General features: G+C 37.8%; 1 protein-coding gene across 1 annotated transcript in view; it reads right to left on the bottom strand.

Annotated features, from left to right (window-relative positions):
* LOC129391400 (hydrocephalus-inducing protein homolog) overlaps nt 1-26,833 on the bottom strand; it is a 157,453-nt gene that overhangs the window by 88,723 nt on the left and 41,897 nt on the right. Inside the window, exons 7-8 of the mRNA XM_055078816.1 lie at nt 9,641-9,842; nt 3,184-3,367 (exon numbers count right to left, since the gene is read on the bottom strand). Coding sequence (XP_054934791.1) covers nt 3,184-3,367; nt 9,641-9,842 — 386 coding nt within the window. The remainder of the gene's footprint in view (nt 1-3,183; nt 3,368-9,640; nt 9,843-26,833) is intronic.

Here is a 26,833-nt window from a genome sequence, read left to right as displayed (position 1 = left end):
TATGAACTCAGCTCGTATCAAGAAGCTAGTTAAAAGGAATCACATCCTAATTAAAAAAACTAATTGCTGATGCATAGCTCAACTGTCAGAAATTAAATAGTGGCTATTTGGCATAACTGATCTTCTATGTGAGCAAGATTCAGAAGATCCTTCAGTAGAAAATGGTGATGAACAAGGCATAATAGGGTAGAGAGACATATAAGATAGGCTGGTGAGCTCTCAGCTGTCTGGTTCTCCTCTTGGCCATCCTTCTCTGTGAATTCACAGCCTCTCCTCTCTTTGCAGGGCCTCTAAAGATGAGCACCTGGGGGCTGTCCTGGGCCCACTGCAAGTTTCCTTCTTTGCTCTGCTCTTAAAATTTCCATCTGCTTTTCACGCCTTCCATGAAGACCTCTAAAGGAGACTCACCTCCAGTCCTGATTCCCATCCCACAAGTACTGCAATTCCAAAATTATGTGGGCATCTAGTGTCATCTCAAATTCAACATGTTCAGAACCAAAATCATCATCATTAATTGATTTCCATTTGTTCGTTCCTTCCTTCCTTCCTTCATCCACCCATTAATTGGTACTGTGCTAGGCCTGGGATACAGGTAAGGATAAGGCACTCCTTGATGTTAATAATCTCAGAGTCTGTTCTAAAACTGGAGAATCATAACCTACTAGCTAAAAAGGATCAACATGCCCAAATATCCTTATTTCGTGTAAAAGGCAACTGATGCCAAAGGAGATCAAATTGCTTGTTTAAGGTCACATTTGCCATTGGCAAAGCTAGGAGTTAAACCCAGGACTCCTGACTTGCTAATTCCTATCAAAGACATCATAATTCTCCCAGTCACTCTAGTTCAGATCTGAGAAGACATATGATTCTTCACCATGTCTCACCATCAATGGCCAGTCAGTCAAAAAGCACTCTAGTGTCTTTCTTTTGAGCATCTCTCACATCTGCCATTTCCTTTGCTTTCTGACCATCACCAGGCTGTTCCAGGTCAGTGTCACCCTCACACATTACCCTCCACTTGCCTGCAGAGATGTTCAGTTTCCCTGACCCTCCCTGCACTAGTGAATTTCCCCTGCCTGACCTGCACTACCCATCCCACCCTCTAACCATCCTCTTCCAATTTGATCCACAAGCTGATGCTATGATAATCTTTCTAAAACACCCCGAACACATCCTGTTCCTGATCCAAACCTTACAGTGAGTCTCAGATACCCTCAGCACCAGTTAGCAAACTAGGATCCACAAAACACTGACTCCGGTGGATACTGTGGGGGAAAAGGGGTCTCTCGTCCTGGGGAAATACTGTTTGCACTTTTCCCTTTGAGAGTCACCTTCTCTTGAACCAGTATTTCCCAAACTTATTTGAGCACAAAATTCCCCTTACACTACCACCCCTCAGATCCAGTATTTACAGAAAACATAATGTGGGAGACAGTCGGCTATAGCGTAACGGGTTGCCAGGGCAGCCCAGATATGCCAACTCTCAATGTCAAAAAAACCAAACAATCTGATTAAAGATGGGCAGAAGACCTGAACTGACATTTTTCCAAAGGAGACATACAGATGGCTAACAGGCACATGAAAAGATGCTCATCATCGCTAATTATTAGAGAAATGCAAATCAAAAAATAAAAAAACAATGAGATATCACCTCACACCTGTCAGAATGGCTACCATCACAAAGCCTACATATTACAAATGTTGGAGAGGATGTGGAGAACAGGAAACCCTTGTACATTGTTGGTGGAAATATAAATTGAAGCTGCCACTATGGAAAACAGTATGGAGGTTCCTCAGAACCCTAAAAATAGAACTACTGTATGATCCAGCAATTCCACTCCTGGGTACATAATCTGAAAAAAAAGAAAACACTAATTCGAAAAGATACTTGCACCTCAATATTCATAGCAGCATTATTTACAATAACCAAGATATGGAAGCAACCCAAATGTTCATCAATAGATGAACAGATAAAGAAGATGTGATACACACACACACACACACACACACACACACACACACACACACACAAAATGAAATATTACTCTGCCATAAAAAAGAATGAAATTCTGCCATGTGCAACAAGTGTATGGACCTAGAGAGCATTATGCTTAGTGAAATAGGTCAGATGGAGAAACAAAAATACTATATGTTATCATCTAAAAGATAAAACAAACAAATGTATACAGCAAAACAGAAACAGACTCATAGATATAGAAAACAAACTAGTGTATACCAATGGGAAGAGAGGAGGAGGGAGGGGCAAGATAGGGTTATGAAATTAAGAGATACAAACTACTGTGTATAAAAAAGACAAGCAACAAGGATATATTGTATAGCACGGGGATAATAGTCATTATTTTGTAATAACTTTAAATGGAGTATAATCTATAAAAATATCAAATCACTATGTTGTACACCTAAAAAAAAAGTTTAGTCTGTGGAATCAGACAGATCCTGTTCTAACTCGGGCTCAGGTCTCACTAGATAGACATTGAGGTCAAGGACTATGTCTGTTTTGTTCATCGATGCCTGGTACATACGCAGTGCCTGGTACAGAACATGCACTCAATAAGTATTTATTGAGTGAATTAAGGACAAAGCAGTTTTCAACCCGAGTGATTTTGCCCACCAGAGGACATCTGACATCTGGACAGAGTTTGGGTTGTCACAACTAGCATCCGATGGGTAAAAGTCAGGGCTGCTATTAAATATGCTACAATGTACAGGACAAAGAATTATCCAGCCCCAAATGTCAACAGCACAGAGGTTGAGAAACCCTGCTCTAGAGTGAGGCTAATCAGGGATAAATTTCTAACTACTGACACTAATCGTTTGGGCTCGAGTAAGTTATCAAATTTCTCTAAGTCTTAATTTCCTCATCTGTAGAATGGGGGACTGATTAAAACTGATAATATATATACAAACAAGATAAAGTATGTAATATATATGAAGTGTTTAACAGTGACTGGTGCATATAAAGTGTGACCTAAAAATGTAACCTCTGAGTGTTCTTACTATTAATCTTCCTTCACTGTCTCATAACGACAATGAGCCTCCTCAGATGGAATCTTTATGCTCTTGGAACTCACCATATCAATCTCAGAGTGAGTAATCCCATCAAATTAAGCCCTGCATCCCCACTACATTTACTGTAAGGTCAGACTGTATTTATGTGCTTACCAGAGGCTCAACACTGAAAATGTTATTCAAGAAGACCATGCTATCTTCTTGAACCAGCTTTCTCTGATTCTCAAAGGTGCGGGACAGAATGGAAAGACGCTGTTGGAGTGAAGGATCAATAATGCACTCCTCAAGAAACCCATCGGTCTCATTCTTTTCCTCTTTGATAAGATCATCACAGACCCTTAAAAAAAGCAAGAAACATGAGATTCATTTTGATACTCCCATGAAGAACATTGTAAAGGGCTCCCCACCAGCCCATCCTCTTGGGAATAGTCTCACCCATGACCTTGGGGTGGTCCTGCCTTGCCCTGAATCTATAATATACCAGCTGAGTGACCTTGTACTTTAACCTCTCAAGAACCTCAGCTTGCTTCCTTCAAGAAGTGCTCCCAGGCTTCCTGTCCTACTCAATGCCCATTTGCTTACTCCTGAGCCCTTATGTATATTTGGACAACTATTTTCTTTTAGGTAATTGTGTTTCCCAGGCTGCTTTTTCAATATTTAACATATACCCTGCCTCTCACACTTTAAGTGCAATTTCATTTCTTCAACACTTGCTTAGCTTGAATTCCTTCCTAGCTGTTATTACCTAGAGAACAGAATCTGGAGCCAGCAAGGCCTAGAGCCTTTTTTGGTTTTGTTTTTTTAATTAATTTATTTATTTTTGGCTGCATTGGGTCTTCGTTGCTGGGCGCGGGCTTTCTCTAGTTGCAGCGAGCGGGGGCTACTCTTTGTCGCAGTGCGCGGGCTTCTCATTGCGGTGGCATCTCTTGTTCTGGAGCACGGGCTCTAGGTGCACGGGCTTCAGTAGTTGTGGCATGTGGGCTCAGGAGTTGTGGCTCACGGGCTCTAGAGTGCAGGCTCAGTAGTTGTGGCAGATGGGCTTAGCTGCTCCGCGGCATGTGGGATCTTCCTGGACCAGGGCTCAAACCAGTGGCCCCTGCATTGGCAGGTGGATTCTCAACCACTGCGCCACCAGGGAAGTCCCAATGCCTAGGTTTTGGTACTGACTCTACTATCTATTTACTCACTCTGTGACTTCAGGAGTTACTTAAATCCTCTAAGCCTCAGTGCCTTCATCAATAAAATGGAAAGAACAGGAGCTCCTCCATCATAAAGATAAGTTGAGGATTAAATGTGATCAAGGACCTGGTGTAGTTCCTGGGACAAAGCAGTTGCTCAATAAATGCCAGTTTTCTCCTTGTATCAACCGCAGGCAATTACCAAGCTGTCAAGCTTAGAAAATGCTCAGACTACACCTGGAGACATGTCCTTTTTTCTCTCTCTTTCTAGATCTTCATATCCCTTGTGGTAAGTCAGAAAAGCAGCCTTCCCCACATTCTACTCGTTACTCAGGCTATGCTCACATTACTCCTGGTGTCTGTTACTTCACCTGAACTTTGAAGACTGAATTTCATCTCCTCCCAGGATACGTGACCATTTTCCCAGAATCATACTGGTATTACCAGTGGTGAGAGATAAATTATTTAGTAATGTGAGTACTGACTGAGAGGCTAGGGTCACTGAATTCCAGTCCCAGCCCTAACTATTTTCTAAATGACTTCACACAAACCACATGCTCAGCAATGTCAAATAACTCTTTTTTAAATAACTTTAGTGTTCAGGATCCTTTGGTCACATAGCATAAAGAAGTCAAAGAAATAGGTTCAGTATGTTCTGGTCCCAAGGAAGAAAGCTTTCTGTGCTCCCTTTTTATTGCTAGATGGGAAGCAGTGTACAAGGTAACCAGAGCAGCTGTCCTTTTATATTGCTGGGCAGGGCAGGGCAAATTCAAGACAGCTCAGTCCACAGAAAGAAAGGAAACCATGTATTCCTGCAAGTGGAATTTACTGATATCTATTCCTTAGGAATAAATTCTCAAAAAAACCAATCATGGATGTAAATAAAGAGCAACAAAGAGGTTCATCAAAGTTCTAGCAATAATACTAAAAAAAGTGGGTAAATTTGATGTCATGGATTGAAGTATTGGTTAAATAAATAATGGGAGTCATATACATTACATTTACTTTAGGGGGGTTAATGGAAATGGGGTGTGGGGATAAAATGCTTTATGTGGACCAAGGATGATAATGCTCTATGAATTGGGGAGTATGATTAACTCAGCCCTTACACCAGAAAACAAAAGAGGACAAAACAAAAATTCCCAAATGATGCTCTTCTCCCACGTTGTTGGGACTCTTGAATCAGTGACAGCTGTATAATGCACTGGTGGGGGGGACACCAGATGTCATCCTCTTTGCCCTCTATGCAGAATTAGAGCCATGGCTCAGAGTCTAAGAAGGGAATGTGCAATACCACCTTAAGCTGGGCTGACTCCAACAAGGACTTCTATATACCTCACTCTACTGTTTTGCCATCTTGTTGTGCTGATACTCATGGTCTCTTGCACTCAGAGGTGGTTCTGTTCTACAGACGAAGAGACCTCTCATCAGAGAGCGTAATATCACACCAGCCTTCTCTTTCAGTAAAACCATGGATTTAACCCATTTTGCAAATGGTCTGCTAGCCCAAATACCCATCACCTTCAGGCATCGACTACAGTCCAGCTAATGGACTATACTCAATGGGGAACACTTGTGTCTCAAGTACAGTAGCATTGAACCAGTACTGCCCCTCATCTTGAGTTCCTAGAGACCTGCACCCTGCTCCTTTACAACACCCCCAAGAGGTGGTAACTGGATGCTGAGGAGATTAAAAACTAAGAACCCTGGCCATCATGGTTGGCAGAAATACTCCCATGTCCACACCTGGCAAGGAAAGGATGGAGCCATCCACCTTCAGATGGACTGTGTGACCCTGGACACACAGCAACTCTGTGATGCCTGTTATAAAAGGAGGACTAGAGGTCCTCTTCCTGTTTATCAGGTACCACTCAAGTCTTCAGATTCTTTTATGATTAGGAAAGGGAAGGGCTCCCCAACCACAGCTGAGATTAAGTTGGAGCCTGGGTGGCAGGCTCAAAGCTCAAATAAAACTGATTTATTAAGAGAAACATGTCATTTCCAACACTGGAATGTTTTGGAACACATCCATGCTGATCACTTTGTGGGGGGGCTCCACTGCGGATTCTACAGTTCTTGCACAGAGCAGATCTAGAATTAGAGCAGTTGCTATTGAGACAATGGCCATGACCTTGAGGGAGAAATAGGGAGCAGAAATCTTCAAATGCCCATGCCGAGTCTCTGAATATAATAAACTGTGATGAAAATGAGGATGAAAGAATCTTGTAGGATGTTTTATAATCCCTCAGGCCAAGACAGAAGAAGTAAGGAGGAAAGAATTCAGCACCAGTTTTTGAAGAGATTAATTTCTGCAACTCCCAGAAAAATATCAGGAGAGACCTAAAGGATAATTTTTAAAGGTTCTTATATCTGATTCCTAAGGTTTAAAAAAATGGAAAAAAATTTGAAGCCCAGAACTTCTTCCCAGGGGAAGTAACATCTTCACTGTCAGAGTATGGAGCCTGAGATTAGCCTGAGGTCCCCAAATCTGGACATGTGTCCTAAGGTTTGTACCAACGTGTTTTGGTAAGCAGAGAGGAAGTCATTCTTCCTAGAAAGGAAATTATAAACTGCCAGAAAGGAATAGGGCTCAGTAGGGCTGAAATTCCCCCACTGGGAGAAGAGACGTCCAAGTCTTTGCTCAGTAACATCATCAAGATGCTGGAGAACAAGAAACCAAGATGGCTGGAATAGGGTCTTGAGAACATCCATAATACTAAAGCAATTAGAATTCTTGAAACCACCATGGAGCAACTTTCAGCCCCTGTAGCTGAATGCCTTAGGATGAGTTTTAAGCCATGTTATAACTGGAAAGCAGTGGGCAGGCTCTTGTGTCTCACTTTAAAATATACACTGAAGTTTAAAAATCTTAGGTCATTTGGGTGCTGCAAAGGGAAACGTTAATCTCTCAAAGTATACATGAGCCCATTTAGATCATCTCTGTTCCAAGTTCAGGACAAATTTGGACCTTTCTCTCTACACGTTAACTACAGAGGCTGCTGAAGGAAGAGGAGAAAAGGAAGAGGTTGCTCACCATTAGGAGCAGGAGAGTCAAACATTTAAAAGGTTATTCCAGGGATTCCTGCACTGGCCTTGCTGGGGAGCTCAAGAGAGAGTTTATACGATTAGCTAAAGCTATCACTGCTGCTTCTCAGGGATGAGCAAACCTCTGCCCACAAGAAAGCTATCCAAGAACATTCTGCTTTATCTGCCACTGATGTGAGCCTAAGAGACAACCTAAGGGTTTGTGACAGGGAGGAGGAGAGGGCCTACACCCACAGCAGGAGCATAGCCACCCACCAAAGGGGCAGCTATCCAAAGACAGGAACCAAATGTTCAGTAAAGAGCAAACCTCTTTCTTTGCTTTGCTTTCTGAGAGGATGGGCGTTTCATGGCTAGTTACATCCAGAACAAGAATCCATGGCTAATAATATGAAACTTGTGGCATGCTTGGGAATGTATCAAGAAACAAGAGAGGCATGGGAGAGAAGACACACCTGGTCAAATAAGAGATTAGGCCTCTGGCCCTAAGAGAGGGGTAGGGAGAGGGGATGGGACAGAATATTCAACAGACTCTTCACTTAGATCAACCAATCCAGTTTGCAGAAGCATGAGTTATGTCGCCACGTGTCACCCCCACAGAGCAAGGTATTCTTATTTAGCCATCTGAAGTCACTCTTCAACTTCCTTGTTTAAGGGAGGGGCATGATCCAAGATGACAAAATTGGGTTTCCAATTATGGTTATGAAAGTGCTCTTCAGTATTGTTCCCTTGCTACCAAAAAATCGCTAGGGGAACTAATAGAAAGAGCAAGAGAGACAGTGAAAGACAATGCAAGAGAAAAGGAAGAATAAGGCTCAAGGATAATATTAGAGATAGAGCCCTAAGTGTTGGAGGAGGTGAAGTGGCGGGGGCGGGGGGGTGGGGGGGCGAAAGCCCATGCACATGTGTTTGAAATTATATTCTCTATACCTTAAGCATTTCTGATAGCAACTGGTTTGAATTTTTCCTGAGTTTCACTGTTGAAATTAACTTCCATAAATACTTTTTGGACATAGGCATGGCATCAACCACGTGCTATACATTTGGTCAAACACAGGACATAGTTGAAATTAAAGCTGGTTTTCCCTCTGATAGTACATATTCATTCTCCCCAAAAGATTATGCCCACAGCACAAGTAGGATATTGAAACACTACTTTTATTGCTGTTTCTTTATTTGTACCTGCTCTCCTATCTTATCTTTAAACATGCCTGGATCATTCTGATTGTTGGTACATACGTGTCAGCTGAAGAATCAGGACATATGAAACCGTGGATGAGTAGTCTCCTCTTGCCTTTGTAAACTACTGGTATCTACACCATGAGGCAAAAGGAAGTTTTTAGGCAGGAAAGGCTTTTCTTTTCTCACTTTTTAAAGATGGCACAATGGCAATCTGGTGATTAAAGCTCATTGTTTGAATGATAAAGCTTCTGGTCCACTGTGTCCTATCACTGTCACAGCTCCTTCTGATTCAGTTAGGGACAGCACACTGGGAGATTTGTGCCTGGTTTCCCTAGACCTAGGACTTCTATTTTTATCACATACTAACTTGGTTTTAAACAAAGCTTTGAAGCTTCCCAGGGCTAATCTTTAATGAAAATGAAGAGGCAAATAAAAAAGGCTGAAATAAATTCCAATGAAAGCAGCAAAAGAGCTAATTCAGGGAAGATGGAAGAAGATAAAATTGCAAATGCAATTAAAGGAATCAAGGATTCAGTAAAAAGAAATAGTCAAAATTTAACAGTGATGAGATTAATTAAAAGTTTGGTTTTCCATTTTATTAATTTTCTCCACTGCCTGAAGTATCATTTTAAAAAGCAGTAGATTAAAGATACCAACAAGAAATCACTATTAAATTATATGGTTAGCAGGGATTGAGAATGCTACTAAAACTGAAAATATAAAAGCCATTATATCTAAGCCCTCTTTTTCCCCATTCTTCATATTTTCTGAAAGTACCTTTTCACTGAAGAAAAAGAAAAAAAAAAAAAAAGGCCACACTGATTCCAATCCAAAAGAGATTATTTTTAGAAACCCTATGAAAAGTGATCGATCTAGTTAGGGTTATGAAAAGAAATAAAGACATGTAGATTAGTTTTGAGAGAATAGTGAAGAATGATGTATTTGGTCTTTAAAATCCAGGAGTTTAGCTACTGAAAAATTATAACTGGGATAAGATTAACTGAGGATGGACAATGTTGTGTTCCACATAGCTCAGCTCCAGTTCTTTAAATGAAAAAAGGAGCATTGTACACTGGACCCAAGTTATAATAAATCTGACACTGAGTGAGTTAGAAACTTACCACAAAAGTCACAGAATTTTCATAACTAAGTTTCATGTTCCCCCAAATTATACAGATAGCATATAGACAGTGATTTTTCTTACAAACCTATACTTTTCTCGGTCTTCCTCTTCCTGGGTAGCAAATATCTTCCACTGGAAATGGGCAATGATGTTACTGCGGTTGTGAATAGTTAGAGTTCGCTGATTGGCCAGAGATAGGTAAGTTTTCTCAAGGATCAAGGAATTCTTGTCCAGCCTTATATTCATGTCTATAGCAGCTCCATACAGAGATATAAACACTTTTTCACCTAGAAATTAACAAAGTATAAATACACTTTGAGATTTATTCTAGAACTACGCTACTAGGCTATTTTTCGCCCAAGGTGACATTAGGGAATATAGCACAAGCATTAGACATTTCATACTCCCCCCACCACCATCAGTCAGAGATCAGACATGATCAGAAACCTGAAATGTTATGTTTGGTACAGTTATAGAGAAAAACTATCTTTCTTGGTTATTGTAAAAAATACATAAAATATGAATTGTTGTGGTGAGTGCTACCAGTCTTTTTCTTCTTTGTAGTAGTTTAAAATCCGACAACCTGACCATGACGGCACCTGAGTTGTAGAATTATAACCATTAGCCTCATCTTTATGGCAAGCATGAGCTGGATTTCTTAAATTAACTGCACCCAGTACATCCGGGAAGAGCTGCTCAGCATGAGAGGATATAAGTCCAAACAAAGGGGATCAGGAAGGAAGCATTAATAACTTCATTAATAGAAAACCGAATATTTAAAAGGAACCACATCCTTAGGGAGGGAGGGAGGGAGATGCTAGAGGGAGGGGATATAGGGATATATGCATAGATATAGCTGATTCACTTTGTTATACAGCAGAAACTAACACAACATTGTAAAGCAATTATACTCCAATAAAGATGTTAAAAATAATAATAATAATAAATGATGGTTTAAACTCAAAGAAAAAAAAAGGGAACCACATTCCTAAACAACAGCAATTAAAAGAAAACAACACTATCTCTGGATAGTGGTTACATAGAAAGCAAAACATAGAAAGACAAAAGTTATGTTTAAATTTTTAAATTTTTTAATGTTAAGAACACCTTTATTCAGCATAGTAATTTAAGTCCTTGACTCCATTCAGGATGCACCAATTGCCTTGATTCTAGGTATATAAATGAGGCCCCTGGGACTTCCAAGAAGACACAAAGCTACAAACTATATTCTATCTGATCTCTGCAATGTCACAGCAGCTGCCTCAGCCTGATGTCAAACTAGAAAAAGGAAATACTTAAATATCATCAATGTTCTGTTGATCTGTGCTGCTACCATTTTAATCAGAACCAAAAAGCCTAATCACTTGGACTTTATTTTTTAGCAAATATTTCTGCTATATTCACGACTATATGAACTGAGCACCACTTAGTAAATTGATAACCCTTTATACAGTACAGATGCTTTCTAGGCCCAGTCACTTTGAACACAGCAAAATCTTCCCCAAAGTTTAAATAAAAAGTAAGTATCTAGGGGACTTCCCTGATGGTGCAGTGGTTAAGAATCCGCCTGCCAATGCAGGGGACACGGGTTCAAGCCCTGGGCTGGGAAGATCCCTCATGCCACGGAGCAACTAAGCCCATGCACCACAACTACTGAGCCTGAGCTCTAGAGCCTGCGAGCCACAACTACTGAGCCCACATGCCACAACTACTGAAGCCCGCGTGCCTAGAGCCTGTGATCCACAACGAGAAGCCACCGCAATGAGAAGCCAGCACACCGCAATGAAGAGTAGCCCCCACTTACCGCAACTAGAGAAACCCCGTGCCCAGCAACGAAAACCCAATGCAGCCAATAAATAAATAAATATATATATATTTAAAAAGTAAGTATCTAGGCATTTTAAATTTTTATTAAAAAATATGTACATGAAGTAAAAACTTTAAGTACTATAAGAGTATATACCATGAAAAGAAAACATCTTCCTCTCCTTCACTCAATCCCAGGCCTGCTTTTTAGAGGTAAGAATTGTTAATATTTTCATGTATTTCCTTCCCATATAAAGGTATGCACTCTTGTCAACTTTTAAGCTTTTTGATGAGTTAAATTTAACAGTCTGATGAGTGAAAACTTGCTGCTTTAATTTGCATATTCTTAATTATAGATGATGTTAAACATTTTTTCATGTATTAATTGATTTTATAAACACACACACGTGTGTGTGTGTTATATCATTCTTTGATCGTTCATCAAAGAAGCTATCATTCTTGTGGGGTCAAGAGAGACAGAAATCAAAGCCCTAAGCCTACCAACCAAAGGGGGAGGTTAAGGCAAAAAAAGGGATGTCCCCACAATAAGCTGATCCTCAAAGGACTGTGCCCTCAAAATGAGGGTAAATGGGAAGTAGACTAGCCCTAGTTCAGAGTTAAATATTATGCTGGCATTACCTAAGTCTTTCAGAGAAATTTGAGCCTTGAATTTGGTGGTCATGGACTAGTTTTGCCTTCAGAAACCTGGAAGAAGGAACCCACTTCTCTTTGGAGTAAGGAACCTGCATCCAAAGTTTCAAATTGTTCAACATTTTTTTAAAAAAAGCCAAACACAGGGCTTCACTGGTGGCGCAGTGGTGGAGAAGCTGCCTGCCAATGCAGGGGACACAGGTTCGAGAGCCCATGCACCACAACTACTGAGCCTGAGCTCTAGAGCCTGCGAGCCACAACTACTGAGCCCACATGCCACAACTACTGAAGCCCGCGTGCCTAGAGCCTGTGATCCACAACGAGAAGCCACCGCAATGAGAAGCCAGCACACCGCAATGAAGAGTAGCCCCCACTTACCGCAACTAGAGAAACCCCGTGCCCAGCAACGAAAACCCAATGCAGCCAATAAATAAATAAATATATATATATTTAAAAAGTAAGTATCTAGGCATTTTAAATTTTTATTAAAAAATATGTACATGAAGTAAAAACTTTAAGTACTATAAGAGTATATACCATGAAAAGAAAACATCTTCCTCTCCTTCACTCAATCCCAGGCCTGCTTTTTAGAGGTAAGAATTGTTAATATTTTCATGTATTTCCTTCCCATATAAAGGTATGCACTCTTGTCAACTTTTAAGCTTTTTGATGAGTTAAATTTAACAGTCTGATGAGTGAAAACTTGCTGCTTTAATTTGCATATTCTTAATTATAGATGATGTTAAACATTTTTTCATGTATTAATTGATTTTATAAACACACACACGTGTGTGTGTGTTATATCATTCTTTGATCGTTCATCAAAGAAGCTATCATTCTTGTGGGGTCAAGAGAGACAGAAATCAAAGCCCTAAGCCTACCAACCAAAGGGGGAGGTTAAGGCAAAAAAAGGGATGTCCCCACAATAAGCTGATCCTCAAAGGACTGTGCCCTCAAAATGAGGGTAAATGGGAAGTAGACTAGCCCTAGTTCAGAGTTAAATATTATGCTGGCATTACCTAAGTCTTTCAGAGAAATTTGAGCCTTGAATTTGGTGGTCATGGACTAGTTTTGCCTTCAGAAACCTGGAAGAAGGAACCCACTTCTCTTTGGAGTAAGGAACCTGCATCCAAAGTTTCAAATTGTTCAACATTTTTTTAAAAAAAGCCAAACACAGGGCTTCACTGGTGGCGCAGTGGTGGAGAAGCTGCCTGCCAATGCAGGGGACACAGGTTCGAGCCCTGGTCCGGGAAGATCCCACATGCCACGGAGCAACTAAGCCCGTGCGCCACAGCTACTGAGCCTGCGCTCTAGAGTCCGTGAGCCACAACTACTGAACTCACATGCCTAGAGCCCGTGCTCCACAACAGGAGAAGCCACCGCAATGAGAAGCCCACGCACTGCAACAAAGAGTAGCCCCGCTCACCACAACTAGAGAAAGCCCGCGCACAGCAACGAAGACCCAACACAGCCAAAAATAAATAAATAAAATAAATAAATTTATATTAAAAAAAGCCAAACATAACCAGGCATGCAAAGAAACAAAACTCCATATGTTAGAACCTGCATATACAAGAAAAACAGAAGCAGACCCACAAAGAATCAGATACTAGAACCAACTATGCTTAGTAGTTTAAAGAAACAAAGGATGCTCTTGAAGCTCTATCCAAGGAATAGGAAATTTTAAAAAGATCTAGAAAATCTGAAAAAGAGCTACACTCTAGGCTCTAATAGAAATAAAATAAAACAACCTAAATTTTTTTTTTTTTTTTTTTGCGGTACACGGGCCTCTCACTGTTGTGGCCTCTCCCGTTGCGGAGCACAGACTCCGGACGCGCAGGCTCAGCGGCCATGGCTCATGGACCTAGCCGCTCCGTGGCATGTGGGTCTTCCCAGACCGGGACACGAACCCGTGTCCCCTGCATCGGCAGGCAGATACTCAACCAGTGCGCCTCCACGGAAGCCCAACAACCTAAATTTTTAAAAACTCTAAGAATATACTCAATAAGATAATGTTATCAATTTTCTGAAAAAAATAGTGAAATGGTTCAGAAAATACAAAAGGCAATATGAAGAACTAAAAATAAATGGAAATACAAAATGAATGGGTAAAAGATGAGGCAGATTAAGTGAGAAGGTGTAGAAGTATTTAACTGAAAGCTCAGAAGAAAAGGAAAGAGATAATGAAGCAAAGACAGTATTTCAAGAGATGATGGTTAAGAGTTTTCTAGCATTGATTAACGACAGTTTACAATTCAAAAAGTGCAATGAACATCAACTGGGATAAAAGAAATTCATACATAAATATATTGCAGTGAAACTAAAGAAAATCAAAGACAGAGAAAATACTAAAAGCAGCCAGAGGGAAAAAGATTATTTTCAGAGGACCCATGGTTAGGATTACAGCTAACTTTTCAACTGAAATAATGAAAACTAAAAAAAACAATAGGATGGCTTCTTCAAAACGATGAAGGGGAAAACAATGCCAACCAAGAATTCTATAGTTTTTCAGCATTTTTTGGTCTACAAATGTCTTCGTTTTGTCTTCACTTTTAAAGGATATTTTCAATGGGTAAAGGATTCTGAATTAGCCTTTTTTCTTTTCAGCACTTGCATAATGCCATTTTACTATCATCTGGCTTCCATAATTTCAGCTGAAAAGTTTGCCATCAGTATTATTAGCGTTCCTTTTAAGGTAATGTGTCTTTCTTTCTCTAGCTACTTTTATGATATTCCCTTTGCTTTGGTTTTCAGCAGTATTTGTATCACTAAGGGTTTGCTGAGCTTTGTTTAATTAAATGGATTTGTTAATTAATGGATTTGTTAATCCATTAAGCCATGGATTAATGTCATTCATCATTTTTGGAAAATTCTCAGCCATTATCTCTTAAATATCTTTTTACCCCATTCTTTACCCTATTTCTAAGACTCAAATTACATGTATGCTGACCTTTTGACTGTGTCCCACATGGCTTTTGCTGTTTTGTTTCTCCCTACCGCATCTCACCCCCATTCTTCTTTATTTCTCTCTGTGCTTCAGTTTGGGTATTTCCTGTTGACCTGCCTTCAGGTTCACTAATCCTGTCTTCTGCTCTGTCTATTCTACTGGTAAACTAACGTGATTATTTTTTTAATTTCCAATATTGTATTTTCAGTATAACATTGTTATCAAAACCTGACAAAGATAAAATAAATAGGCCAAGATATAGGCCGATCACACTTACAGATATTAATGTAAAATCCTAAATAAAAAATTAGCAATCATAATTCATGAGCACATTAAAAGAATGAGACTTCACAATCAAATGGACATTATTTAAGGAATGTGAAGATGGTTCACTATTAGAAACCCTATTGATATAGAATATATCTAAGAAGAAAAATTATATGATCTTCTCCACTGATGCTGAAAAGGAATTTGACAAAATTCAAAATATATTTTTTATTTAAAAACTCAATAAAATAGGAACTGATAGAATTAAAACATAGTATAAGTAATTAAGACAGCATAAAGAGACAGATCAATGGAATACAATAAAAAGTCAAAAAAGACCCAAATACACATTGGAATTCATCATATTATAAAGGCAGCGTCTTGAATCATTGGTGTATTGACAAACTTTGTTTTTTAAAAAAAGTGCTATTGGAACAACTTGGTAACCATACGGAAAAACATACCTCACATTTAACATCAGATAAAGCCAAGTGAATAAAATATTTAAATATTCAATATGAAACTGCAAAAGTAGAAGAGTACACAGAAAAACTTCTTCATTGCTTTCAGGGTGAAAGTTTTCTAACTGTGGCTCAAAATTTAGATCCCTCCTAAAAAATTAAGGAATTTGATTACATAAAAATGAAAAAAGAAATTCTGCATGGCACAAAAAGTCATAAGCAAGAACAAAAGAAAACTAGGTAAAATACTTAATTCATATCTCAGACAAGGAGACTAAATCACCCATTACATAAATAGCTCCTAGAAATCAGTAAGACAATCCAATAGAAGAATGGGATAGAGTTGCAAAAAAAGAAATATAAAGGCCCCCTAAAGATGTATTTATTTATTTATTTATTTATTTATTTTTATTTTTTTTTTTTTTTTGCGGTACGCGGGCCTCTCACTGTTGTGGCCTCTCCCGTTGCGGAGCACAGGCTCCAGACGCGCAGGCTCAGCGGCCATGGCTCACGGGCCCAGCCGCTCTGTGGCATGTGGGATCTTCCCGGACCGGGGCACGAACCCGTGTCCCCTGCATCGGCAGGCGGACTCCCAACCACTGCGCCACCAGGGAAGCCCTAAAGATGTATTTATATACCGTTTCCCACCTCAGACTGTAAAACAAAAGTTTTAGATCATAATTTATAGTCAAGACTGTGGGGAGAAGGCAGTCTTATACAGCCTGTGGGAATGCAAAATGGTACTATTCTTCCCCAGTCCGTGGAGTGAATTTGGGGGCACAGATCAAAATATCTATCAAAATTATAAAACTATCCTATGGCCCACTTCTAGGAATTTATCCTATAGATAAGTCAGAACAAGACGAAGCGTATTCATTACAGCATTGTTCTTAATAACAATAGAGTGGAAAAGGCCAGAGAACTCGTCAGGAGAAGGCTGGTTACATAATCTGTGCTACACCTAGAAGCAGAATACTGTGCAGGTATAAAAAAGTACCCAGTAATATGGAAAGATCCCTAACATATATGATTAAGTGTAAAAAGCAAGGTTTAGAACAATTTACATAGTACGTTATTTTTGTGTAAGGTGGGAAAGTAAGAATATGCATTCATGTTTGCATCTATTTGTACAAAAGCACTGGAAAGATATACAAGAAAGCAATAAAATGAAAGAAGGGTCAGGTGAATGAGGTAGGATGGAAATAGCACCTTTCAATATATACCTTTAAAATATTGCTTTAATTTTTGACCATATGATTACATTACTCATCCAAAACTTTAATGCTAAAAGGACTATAGGGCATCCAGAAAACATGTAAAGGTGCTAGACAGCACTAGTAATGAGAGAAATGAAATAAATAAAAATAGAATAAAATACCATTTCATAGCCATCAGATTAACCAATATCAAAGCGTTTGACAATGCTGTTTTGGCAGTATATTGGCAAGCGCATAGAAAAACAAGAATTTTCATATACTACTGATGGAAATACAGATAGGTACAACCACTTGACCAAGCAATTTAGCATCCAGTAAAGCTCAAGATACATTTGCCTTATAACTCAGCAATTTCACTTCTAGCTATTTATCCCTAAGGACAACCTCACACAGCTACACAGGACATATACAAAGAGACTCATTGCAGCACTGTTTGTAATTGCAAAAAACTAGGAACATCCTAATATTTAATAGGAGAATTGATAAATTACAGTATTTTCACATGCTGGAGCGTGTCGCATTAATTAAAATGAATCACAGCTATATATCCACGTGTTAAAATCCTTAAAACATCATGTTGAATGAAAAAGTCAAGATGGGAAATGGTATATACAGTATAATACCATTTATGTGAAGTTTAAAACTACTCAAGACAATGGTATGTAATGTTTATGGATAAGTAAATATGTAGGAATGGCATTAAAATGCACCCAATACAGCTCCCCTGAGGATTCATACATGGGAGTTAAATCAGGAAAGAATAACAAAGTGACTCCAAATCTATAATCAATTTAGTTATCCATAAAATAAAACATCTGAAAGAAACGTATATAGCAAAATGTTGAGATGTGTTAAAATACAATGGTTGTTGATTACCTTATTTCTGTGCTTTTGCACGTATATGAAATATTTCATTGTTTAAAAAACTAATCAAGGAAAAGGACTCAAGGGCTTACTTATTTCATACAAATCTAGGGGTCAGAGAGACTAATGTCATCAATTTGAGTTGCTCGCTGCAAAACGTTCCTTCCCAGAAATATAACAAGAGCCACTGTCTTCTTTTCAAGAACCATTTAATATTGATTTTTTCACTACTATCTTCCAAAAGTCATCAGGTCACAAAGTGAAGGAAGCAATAACTCTTGTCTTCCCCCACAGCTGTTGAAGAACTTGCTTTTCACAACCACTTTCATGAAGACACTCTTAAATAGGGTCCCTCTCCTCCCCGCTACTTAGACGACTGATAGGATGGAAAGGGTATTATGCCTGCGAGAATGGATGAAGTTGCCGTGCCTCATCATTAGTATTTTCTGTGCCCTTGAAGTGCCAGTTACCACTATAGTTTCTTTTCAGTTTCTGAGGTTGAATTCTGCAGTCCCTGTAGATGAGGTTAGCCACAGTCATTTATTATGTTTTAGTAAAGACACATTTTGTGGAAGGTCTCACTACTTCTTGCAAGTTTTGCTACCATCAGTCAAGCAAAAACAAATATGAACAAAACTAATTTTACCCCCAAAATGTGAAGCTAGCTATATACACAGTACATTTCATACTGTGGTTTCAGTTATTTTCAGACAACAGAGGACACAGTAAATAAAATATATGAGTAGAGCCACAGATTCTCTAGGGAGCTAGCAAGTTGATGGAAAGAGTGCCTCTCATCTCCTGGTCACAGCAGGGTCAAATTCACCACTCAAGTGAATTGCTGAATCAAACTTCTTTGGAAGTACTCCTTCTCTAAAGGGTTCAGGAAACAAATTAAGCAACTTGCCTGGGTTTAGCCAGCATACCAGTGGCAATGCCAAAATCGGTATTCTTAATCTGCACAGAAAGCAGTTTAGGATTATAGAAAGCATGCTGGCCTCAGAGGGGGCCAAAGACCTTTACTTCGGTGTATAGTCATTTTAGCCTCTGGGCCTCAGTTTACTCACCTCTAAAATGAAGGGAGTTACGGAGATGGGCTCTAATGTCCCTTTAAGTACTAACACCTAATAACTTGAGAGTCTTCACTTGTTATGTAATTTTCGAAAACATTCCACCTCCCTAAACAATCTCTGACCATCAGTATATCCTAACTTCTGCCATTCCCTATCCTAAACTGTTGAGTAAGAGACAAAGAAAAGAAAACTAGGTCAAGGAATATTTGCATTGGCTCTAAGGCCATTTTAAAAACACTTGGGTCTTTTACGACAACTATGTTTTGCTAGATGTTGTAATTATAATGGCACATGTTTATAATTCATTATAATAATCGCACAATTGACACAAAGCTCATACAGGTAAATTTGCATGGGTCTATTCAGATACATATTATTTAACAGTTTCAACCGCAAGATATCATATCACGCTCAGTTACTATATTATATTTTGGTACTTGTTTATTAGCCTTTAGGAGGAAAAAAAGAATTTCTTCACGGTTTATTAGAGTAAAATATATAATTGACCGTAAAGCTGCTCTGTGAAGTACTAATATTATGATTGCTTGTATATTTAATAATAATACATCATCACATCTTTGGGGAAGAGAGCCTATTTGCCAACTTCTGATCCCTGAATTGAAATATCTCCCCTTCAGTAAGAGACCTAATACTTTAAAAAAAATACTGAATTAGTGCATTAGCTCTATTTCCTAATTATACCAGTGGTTAATGTCACCTCTAAGTGACAGCAACTTCACCGGGTACTAAAGAAAAAACACTGCTATGCTCCTACTTCTAGTGCTCATTCAAGTAACCGAAATTTCAGTAAGAATGCCTTTTTTAAAGCCTATTCTAAACACTAATGTTTCCTTGAACTCTTAGATTATATAAAGTTTCTCAATACCCAGTTGAAAAGTGTAAAACTTAAGCAACTAACCATTTATTTGTCTCCTAATAGTCAATATTTTCACCTCTCAGTTTTAATGAAATGATAGAACTAATTTACTCGTTCTGATTTTGTTTTAGTTTGGTTTTTGTTTTGTTTCACTGTTATCAACGTAGCCTTAAGAAATTGTATTCTTAATCTCTTCTGGACGGATTAGTTTGTAAAAGGTACCAAGTTACTTCACCTCTTTCTCTGAAAGTTTTAGACTATAATAAAAAGGTAACTAAATCATTCCTGGAGTAAAATCGATTGCTTGAATAAGCTTGATTTTACTACAGAAGGGCATACACAGGAGGAAAGGAGGGGAGAGTTCTGGTTTAGGAAAATGCTAATGAGTAACGTATTAGATATTGGTGAAATTTACACTTGACCTCCTTAATTACTAGAGCACTGGTTCAAACTCTGGTTGTCAAGAAAGCAAAATCTCCCAGCTGCATTTAATCAAGAATATATCCAGTGGAGGACCAGCAATGGAAAGGCATAAACACAACTGTTAGAAATGTGATTGAGTACTTCCTGTTGAAGAGTATCAATGTTCCTCCTTCTGGAACATTGAAGAAGCATGAAGAAAAACCGATGCTAAATTTCCCTCCTCAAATCAATTCATACTTCAGACAGCTGCAGAAAGTTCAGTAAGATGCTTATTTAGTGAAATGAGAAGCCAATGGTCAAGGCTGCTTGGAAAAGCTCTGTGATTAACTGGGTTTAGGTAGTCATTAATGTTTTTCACTAATGAAAGATTATAGGTCCTGGTCATTGATAAGGCACAATAAAGATCAAAGCATATCCTTATCAGCAGTTCATTTCACGTAAGGAAAAATGTTACGAGACAGTTTACCTCTACCTGCAATCTTTAGAAAATGACTTTATTCATAAATCAAATTTGACACCAGTACCTCAGGGTATGGAAATCAACTTTTCCATGCATGATTAAATTTTAATCCACAAATACTCATTTCCTTTAGCACAGGACTATAAATGTAAGTATGGGTGTCAATCCAAATATTTCCATAAAAGTAAAATCCAGATTGAGGGCCACTGGCAGAACGTAGCTGCATTTCAAAGTCAACAGCTTAAGGGAGTAAAAATGCACATGTAGTAATACAAGAGATTAGGGAGATGATCCACTATAGAGGAAAAAGCATTACACGTGAGTTGAGATTCTGAGTGTGGGTTCTTTTTTTTAAATTTATTATTTTGGCTACGTTGGGTCTTTGTTGCTGTGCACGGGCTTTCTCTAGTTGTGGCAAGCAGGGGCTACTCTTCGTTGTGGTGCGTGGGCTTCTCATTGCAGTGGCTTCTCTTGTTGCACAGCACGGGCTCTAGGTGTGCGGGCTTCAGTAGTCGTGGCACGCCAGCTCTAGAGCGCAGGCTCAGTAGTTGTGGCGCACGGGCTTAGCTGCTCCACGGCATGTGGGATCTTCCTGAACCAGGGATAAACCCGTATCCCCTTCATTGGCAAGTGGATTCTTAACCACTGCGCCACCAGGAAAGTCCCTGAGCGTGGGTTCTAACTGTGCTTCTGACTAGTTATATGAGTCATGGGCAAACCACTTAATTTCTTAGGGCTTCAGTTTTACACATGCAAACAAATCTAAGGACTAGATTATCACTGAAGTCTTCTTTCAAGTTTTGATTCTATTGATCCATGGGCAAGCTAAGCCTGTTGGTCTCAAAACTCAACCAAGTAAAATATTTTGACATTATACCCCCAACATATATAAACTTGTTTGTTTATAAATCATACCCATATACTAGAATAGTCACATGTTAATTGTATTAAAAATACAACCCAAAATATTAAAAAAGGATGATAATATTTTAAAGATAATTTATTTGATATATTTACCAATTTACCAACAATTAATTATTTTAGTGAGAGCTAAAACATTGACTAACCTTCATTCTTTTTTAAACACCTGGTTTAAAATGTTGTGATATAGTCATCTGAAAAAGGTAATTCTAAGGCCACAGATTTTTCCAATACTTCATTTTAGGGGCTGACATAAACCAAAAATGATACCTCACAAAGACATGGAGATCCAGATGGAAGAAATGTATCACTGACTGAGTTTATCAACACTCATATTTTTTTCACTTTCATCCACCAGTAACACTAATAACGCAAAGGCCTTTGTTGAAATTCAGCTAATAATTTTCTCATAAAGGTAACAGTTACTTCACAGTCAAACAGAAGATTCAAACTCAAATATATCAGAAATTGCATTCAACATAGAAGGACTGAAGAGTACTATTAAAAGACAAAGATTCTCAGACTGGATTAAAAAACAACCTGGTGATACTTCCAAGTGTCACACTTTAAATATGAGGACACCGAAAGTTGAAAGAAAAAGGTTGAATAGAATATACTACGTACACACTAATCAAAAGAAAGCTGCTGTACTAAACAAATATCAGATCAAGCAGTCTTTGATGTCAGAAATCTTATAAATGATTGAGAAACATTAAATAATGATAAAATAATTCAACAGTAAGTTATAACAAACCTAAATGTATATACACCAAGCATCATAGCCTCAAAACATATAAAATGAAAACTGATATCACCAAAAAAGAGAAATACAAAATTCACAATCATAGTTGTGGATTTTAACGACATCTTCCAATAACTAATAAAATAAGAAGAAAAACATTAGTAGAGATACAGACTGAACAATATGATTATTAACAAACTTGACCTAATTGATATTTGAGGAACTTGTACTCTTTTCAAGTACACAGGGCTCATTTACCAAAATGGAACACATTCTGGGCTATAATGTAAGTCTCAACTATCTTCAAAGATAGAAATCATACAGAATTTGTTTTCTGTCACTAGTGGAACTCAACTGGAAATCAATAACAAAAAGAAAACTAGAAAAATTCCCAAATGTTTAAATACTAAGCAACACACTTCTAAGTAGCCCATGGATCAAAGAAGAAGTAAAAACGGAAATCCTAAAATACTGTCAATTATGTGTTAATGTAAATGAAACATATAAAAACATATGGGCTGAAGATATAGTCAGGTTTGGAGGAAAATTTATTGACTTAAATGCATATATTAGAAAAGATGAAAGGTTAAAAATCAGTGCTCTAAGCATCTCTCCTAAGGTTTAGAAAAAGTACAACAAATTAAACCTACAGAAAGTAGAAGGAATGAAATAATAAAGAGTAGAAATCAATGATATTGAAAAGAAATGAACAAAAGAGAAAATCATCGAAAGTTGGTTCTCTGAATAAAGCCCTAACAATACAGATAAAGAAATAAAAAGATACAAATTACCAATATCAATAATGAAAGAGGAGATATCACTGTAGGTCCTAAAGACATTACACAGATTATAGTTATTATAAACAATTTTATGCCATCAAATTTAAAATTTTAGATTAAATGGGAAAATTCTTTGAAAAAGTTTACCAAAAATTACATAAGAAAAAATAGAAACATCTCAGTAGATCTATATCTACTAAAGAAACTGAATCAATTTTTAAAAGGCTCTAGACCCAAATGGCTTGAACAATGAATTTTTCAATCATTTAAGGAAGAAATAACATGAATCTTAAAAAAATTTTTCCAGAGAGAGTTTTAAAAGAGAATAATTCTCAACTTGTTTTATGAGACCAATTTGTTTTTTCAGACCAAAGACAAAGGCATTTCATGAAAACAAAATTACAGGCAGGCCAATCTTTCTCATGAATTTGGATGCCAAACTTTCAAAGAAAATATCAGCAAATCTAATCCAGGGATTTATTAAAATGATAATGGTTAAAACTTACATTTATCCCAGAATATAGCAGGGATTTAGTAATCGAAATTCAATCTGTGCATTAGAAAAATAAAAGTGAAATAATACATAATCATCTCAACAAAAGCAGAAGTAATTGATAAAATTCAAAACACATTCAAGACTGAAAGTCTTAGAAACCTAGAGATAGAAGGGAATTCACTTAATCTGATAAAGAGTATCCACTAAAGTCATCATACTAATTCATGAAACACTGAGCACTTCCCCTCTGAGACTGAGAACAAGAAAAGGATGTTCATTCACTATCATCATTTCCATTGATCACTGTACTGAAGGCCTAGCCTATGAAAGAAATAATAAGAAACAAAAGGCTAAAAATTTAAAAAGAAGAAAACTATGATTATTTGCAGATGACTGATTCTATATAAACAAAATCCAATATCATCCACAGATAAATCATGAGCTAATAAGTAAATTTATCAAAAATGATCAACATACAAAATTCAGTATTTTGATACATTCACAAAAACTTAAAAAATAAAATTAGAAAAAAACATACTAGTTATAAAAGAAAAAAATGATAAACTGTATTTCATCAAAATTAAATTACTTTGCTAATGAAAAGACCCTGTTAAGAAATTAGAAAGATAATCCACCGATTGTGAGAAAATATTAACGATAATAATTTCTGAAAGACTTGTAAGGAGAATATACAAAAACTACAGGCCAATAACAAAATGATAAATAACCCAATGAAGATTGGGCAAAAACCTTGAATACACACCTGAGAGTAGAAGATAAAAATAGAAGCACATGAAAAGTTACTCAACATTACAAGTCATTAGGGAAATGCAAATTTAAACCAGAAAAGATACCACTTCACTTCCACTAGAATGACTCAAATTAAAACAAAAGAAATGAACAAACACAACAAAACAGAAACAGACTCAAAGATACATAGAACAAACTGGTGGTTGCCAGAGGGGAGGGGACAGATGGGCAAAATAGGGACAGAGGATTAAAAGGTACAAACCTCCAGCTATAAAGTCAAGGTCACAGCTCATGCAGCTCAGTATCAAAAAAACAAACAACCCAATCAAAAAATGGGTGGAAGAACTAAATAGACATTTCTCCAAAGAAGATACACAGAAGGCCAACAAACACATGAAAAGATGCTCGACATCACTAATTATTAGAGAAATGCAAATCAAAACTGCGATAAGGTATCACCTCACACTGGTCAGAATGGTCATCATCAAAATATCTACAAACAATAAATGCTGGAGAGGGTGTGGAGAAAAGGGAACCCTCCTGCACAGTTGGTGGGAATGCAAATTGATACAGCCACTATGGAGAACAGTATGGAGGTTCCTTTAAAAACCAAAAATAAAACTACCATATGACCCAGCAATCCCACCACTGGGCATATACCCTGAAAAAAACGTAATTCAAAAAGACACACGCACCCTATGTTCATTGCAGCACTATTTATAATAGCCAGGACATGGAAGCAACCTAAATGTCCATGGACAGATGAATGGATAAAGATGTGGTATATATATATATACAATGGACTATTATTCAGCCATAGAAAGGAATGAAATTGGGTCATTTGTAGAGATGTGGATGGACCTAGAGTCTGTCATACAGAGTGAAGTAAGTCAGAAAGAGAAAAACAAATATCGTATAATATCGCTGATATGTGGAATCCAGAAAAACGATACAGATGAACTTATTTGCAAAACAGAAATAGAGACACAGACGTAGAGAACGGACGTATGGATATGGGGGGGGAAGGGGGTGGGATGAATTGGGAGAATGGGATTGACATATACACACGACTATGTATAAAACAGATAACTAATGAGAACCTACTGTAGAGCACAGGGAACTCTACTCAATGCTCTGTGGTGACCTAAATAGGAAGGAAATCCAAAAAAGAGGGGATATATGTATATGTATAGCATATGTATACATATACCATATGTATACGTATAGCTGATTCACTATACATAGCAGGAACTAACACTACATTGTAAAACAACTATATTCCAATAAAAATTAATTTAAAAAATAAAAAAGCCAATGTCACAGGGATTAATGTACAACATAGTGAATATAGTCAATAATATTGTAATAACTTTGTATGGTGACAGATGGTCACTTGATTTACCGTGGTGATCATTTTGCAATACATAAAAATATCAAATCACTATGTTGTACACCCAAAACTAATATTAATATTGTAAGTCAATTATACTTCAATTTTTTTAAAAACACATGACCAAGAGCTGGTGAGGATGTGGAGTAACTGGAACCCTTAAACATTGCTGGCGGGAATGTAAAATGCTTCAACCAGTTTAGAAAACTTTTTGGAAGTTTTTTATCAAGTTAAGCATATAACTACTCTATGATCCAGCAATTCTACTCCCAAATATTTACCCGAGAGAAATAAACGCATATGTATACACACACACACACACACGACTTGTACAATAATGGTTATTAAAGCTTTATTCATAATAGCCCCAAACTTCAAACAATTCAGTTACATTAACAGAAGAATGGATAAACTATGTATAACCAAACAGTGGAATACTGCTCAGGAGTAAAAAGGGAATTGACAATACACACAACAATATGAATAAATTTCAAAAACATTATGTTGAATGAAAGAAACCAGACATAAAAGAGTATATACTGTATGAGTACATTTATCTCAAGTCCAAGAACAAGCAAAACTAATATAAGATGATAGAAATCAGAATCTCTGGGATGGCGGATGGAGGGATTGACTGGAAAGGGGCATGAGGGAACTTTGTGAGGTGATAGATGTTTTGCATCTTGAACGTGTTACACAGGTATTTACATTTGTCAAAATGTATCAAACTGTACATTTAAGATCTGTGCATCTTATATCTAAATCATACCTCAATTTAAAAAGTAACAGAAGAATCACTTACAGGATCCTCAAAGATGAATGAATATATAGGAATATATCTAACCAAAATGTTCAAGACTTATACCCAGAACACTGCTGCTGAGAGAAATTAAATAAAACCTAACTACATGCAGGGATAAACTGTGTTTATGATATACAGAAAGGATTGCAAACTTGTGGGAAAGGATGAACTACTGCATAAGTATTGCTGAATAATGTGAAAAAAGACATACATTAAAAGCAGCTTTAGGGCTTCCCTGGTGGCGCAGTGGTTGAAAGTCCGCCTGCCGATGCAGGGGACGCGGGTTCGTGCCCCGGTCCGGGAAGATCCCACATGCCGCGGAGCGGCTGGGCCCGTGAGCCATGGCCGCTGA

This window comes from Physeter macrocephalus, chromosome 17 (genome assembly GCF_002837175.3).
Source record: "Physeter macrocephalus isolate SW-GA chromosome 17, ASM283717v5, whole genome shotgun sequence".
Lineage (NCBI taxonomy): Eukaryota > Metazoa > Chordata > Mammalia > Artiodactyla > Physeteridae > Physeter > Physeter macrocephalus.
Note: the sequence above shows the minus strand (reverse complement) of the source record. Positions and strands in the feature narration are given on the sequence as shown.